Source organism: Eimeria maxima, genomic scaffold (assembly GCF_000499605.1).
Source record: "Eimeria maxima Weybridge genomic scaffold, Emw_scaff2210, whole genome shotgun sequence".
Classification (NCBI taxonomy): domain Eukaryota; phylum Apicomplexa; class Conoidasida; order Eucoccidiorida; family Eimeriidae; genus Eimeria; species Eimeria maxima.
In genome coordinates, this window is record NW_013565076.1 from 1 (window position 1) to 3,513 (window position 3,513).

The 3,513-nt window shown below is 51.7% G+C and overlaps 1 protein-coding gene across 1 annotated transcript; it reads left to right on the plus strand.

Annotated features, from left to right (window-relative positions):
* Nucleotides 1–902: 902 nt before the first annotated feature.
* On the plus strand, nucleotides 903–2,825 carry EMWEY_00057670 (hypothetical protein, conserved; the record flags this gene model as incomplete). The annotated part of the gene is made up of 1 exon (XM_013480696.1): nucleotides 903–2,825. The coding sequence occupies one exon, from the start codon at nucleotides 903–905 to the stop codon at nucleotides 2,823–2,825; it is 1,923 nt and encodes a 640-aa protein (XP_013336150.1).
* Between the last annotated feature and the right edge of the window lie 688 nt (nucleotides 2,826–3,513).

A 3,513-nucleotide genomic window follows, 5' to 3' on the forward strand; every position in this document is an offset into this window, starting at 1 on the left:
GGGGGGAGGGGGTCGGGTTTTAGGGTTTGTTGATGTGCACAACTGGTCAGTTTATTTTGTTTTGCTTTTGTGGTTGGGGTTTAGGGTCTATTTGTGTGTATTATGAGTCAGTTTATACTGTCTTGCTTTTTTTGCTGCAGAAGCAAACTATGCAGCAACACCAGCAGCAGCAGCAACACCAGTTGCAACACAAGGAGGAGCAACGACGCCGGCCGGCGTCTCTGTGTGGGATCGTCTCGACGCATGCGGTGTGGGGCCGCGAGGGGGAAGAAAGGGCTTAGAATCTTTTTTATATATTTATTATTTTAAAATAGACAATTAATTATTATAGAAGCAGCAAAGTAGTTTAAGATTTGGTGCTACTGTCGCAGCAGTTGCTGCTGCCGCTCCCGCTAGGACTGCTGCTGTTGTTGCAGCAGCAGCAGCACGAGAGGCGGCGCTCGGGCGGTCTGCGCGCTCATCTCTCCACCTGTTGCCGAATCGCGACAAGGATTACGGTTTAGGGTTTAGGGGTTTTGATCGAGATTTTAGGGTTTAGGGTTTGTGAAAAACGTTGGTGGCGATCCGTCTCATATGTGCGTGCCTCTGTCGTCTTCCGGACCGGTTGCTGCTGCTGTCGTTCGTGCTTCTGCTGTTGCTTCTGCTGCAGTAGTTGCTGCTTTTTCTTTTGTGACTGCTGCATATCTTGCTGCTGCATTTTCTGCTGCATAACCACAGAAGAAGTTTCGGCTTCTTCTGCTGCACAGCAGCAGCAGCTGCTGCAACTTACTGCAGCAACAGCTGCTGGCCCAGATACACCTCCTTATACCCCTTAATTTGCAGTGTGTATCTGTGCAGCAGCAGAAACAGCAGCAACATCAGCAGCGGCAACAGCAACAGTAACAGCAGCAACAACACCAGCAATGGAAGACACATCGTGGCCTTTCGAAGCGAGCACCTCCGTTAGCGGGGGGACCCCAGGAGACACTACATTAGGTGTCTCTTCTCTTCTTTCTTCTGATGTAGGGGGGGTCCTTTCTACTGCTGCTGCTGCTTCTTCTTTCCCTGCTTCTTGGCAAGACAATATACCTTCTGAGAGCGCATCTCTGGTTTCGTCCTCCACGAAGCAGCGGCGGCAGCAGCAGCGACTGCATGCAGATGGCCTCAACCCGCAACAGCAGCAGCAACTGCTGCTGATGTTGCAGCAGCAAAGAGCAGCAGGGGATGTAGGATCTCCTGCTAAAGGGAGATATCTAGGCCCAGTATTGGCATTCCTTGGGTCGTTGTTGTTTGTTGCTGCTGCGCTGCAGCTGCAGCAGCACCGGCTAAGGGATCTGCGGGGGCCCATGTTGCAGCAGCAGCAAACGGGGCCCCCTTATTCTGCTGCTGCAGTATTCAAGTGGCTTGACAGCCCCCTTCTTACTGCACCAGAGAATACCCCTGAAGAGGACCAAATCAGCTTCCTTCGACAGCAGCAGCAGCAGCAGCAGCAGCAGCAGGAACAACAGCAACAGCAACAGGAACAACAGCAGCAACAGTATCAACAGCAGCAGCAACAGGAACAGCAACAGCATCAGCAGCAGCAGCAACAGCAACAGTATCAACAGTATCAACAGCAGCAGCAAGACCCGCAGCAACAACAACAGGAGCAGCAGCAGAAGCAGCAACTGCGTGCAAGTCTTGAGGCATTTAGAGCAGCATGGGAAGCTGCTCCTGATGGTGCTCGCAGCATGCTGTCTATTTTTGATCTCGAAGATGGGGGGGCCCCCGGGGGCCCCCCAATGGGGCCCCCTCAGGACCCTTTGGGTCCTTTTGGGGAATATATTGAGTCCCTATTGAATGATAAATCTCCTACTGTTGCAGAGCAGCAAGACCCTACCAACACCACCACCACCACGAGCAGCAGCAGCAGCAGCAGCAAGATTAGGACTATGAATGTACTAAAAGGGGTACTAGATTCGTTAAGAGTTCGTATGGATGCACTAATTGAATTGGAGAAAATAAGTAAGGAGGCAATTGGTGTGGCTCTTCCCCCTGAGGATATGTTAGAGAGAGAGAAGGTAGATCTAGTCCCTTTTTCTTTCTTTATTGACCTACTTAGGAGTCCCTCTCCCTTGCTACCACCAGATGCACAAGTAACAGCACATGCATCAGCAGCAGCAGCAGTTGCTGCTGCTAATGAGGCAGCAGCAGCGGAAGATGCAGAGGGGGAAGGCCCTAGGGGCCAAGTACCCAGGGTACTATCTCTTGCCCTAGCTAGGGGGATACAGCTGCTAGCGTTGCAGGTGCATGCAGATGAGGCAGTAAGGACTGCTTTGGCAGCAGCACTAGAGGAGGAAGACAGCAGCAGCAGCAGCAGTAGTAGTAGTAGTAGTAGTGGTAGCAGCAGTAGCAGTAGCAGCAGCAGTACTGGCAGCAATGGGGGGCCCCCACAGCTGCAAAAAATTACGCCGGGGCCCTACACACTTCTTGATGAAAGTGCTAAAGGAATGGGGGCCCCCAAGGATGAGATAAACACGCAGGGCTTGCGTCACGTGCTGCGGTTGCTGCAGCGGAGGAGGCGTATAGGGTCTCCTGAAACTTATAAGGCTGGTACCCCATCTGCTGCTGCTGCAGCAGCTGCTGCTGCAGTAGCTAAAGAAGCAGCAGCAAACTGGAGTGTTAAAGGACTACTTGGGCTATACGTACAGCTGTGGGCAACGCAGCTGCAGCGAGCAGCAGATGTCACGCAAGCGCGACGAGCAGTAGAGGGAGCAGCAAGGCGCAGCATCAGCAGCAACAGCAGCAGCAGCAACGGAGTTGGTATGACCAGTGCTGGTTGGATGCTGGCAGCAGCTCTCCTCTAATTTATTTTGTGTCTCTTTCATAACTTGGGTAGGCATCTGCTGCTGCTGCTTTTTTTTTTGCTGCAGCACCAGCCCAACCAATCGGTTTTCTCTGCTGCTTCTGCTGCTCTTTCTGGTGCAGCAGCAGCGCCGCCGGTGTCCTCTGGTACAGCTGCCGCTTTTTTTGCAGGAGCAGCAGCAGCAGCAGCAGATCCGTTCCGCAACTTTTGTGTGAGGACAGCTGACTGTGCGTGCAGGCATACATGCATATTTGCATGTAATACATGAATGCATGTATATTTTTTGCCCCCTATATGTACATATGCAAGAATGCATGCATGCATGCATGCATGCTTATCTTCCCCAGCGCATGCATGTATGCATGGGTGCATGCTTGCTGTGTCTGTTATCCCACATGCGTGCATGCATGCGGGTGTTTGCGTGTACATACGAAGAGATATTATATGCAGCAGGGAATTAAGTAAATAAATGAATAAATACGTAAATGAAAAAATGAAGAGCGTTTGTTAGCTTCAGTGTATGTACACCTGGTGCGCAGTGCACCGCTGCTGCTGCAGCACCACTGATGACAAAAGGGGCCCCACACCCGGTGTATATATGTATTCTTTGCATGCACTGCTGCTGCTGCTGCAGCTTCTGCTGCAGCAGCAGGAGGCAAGGGTGGGGTTGATGTTTTATATGTTGTTGT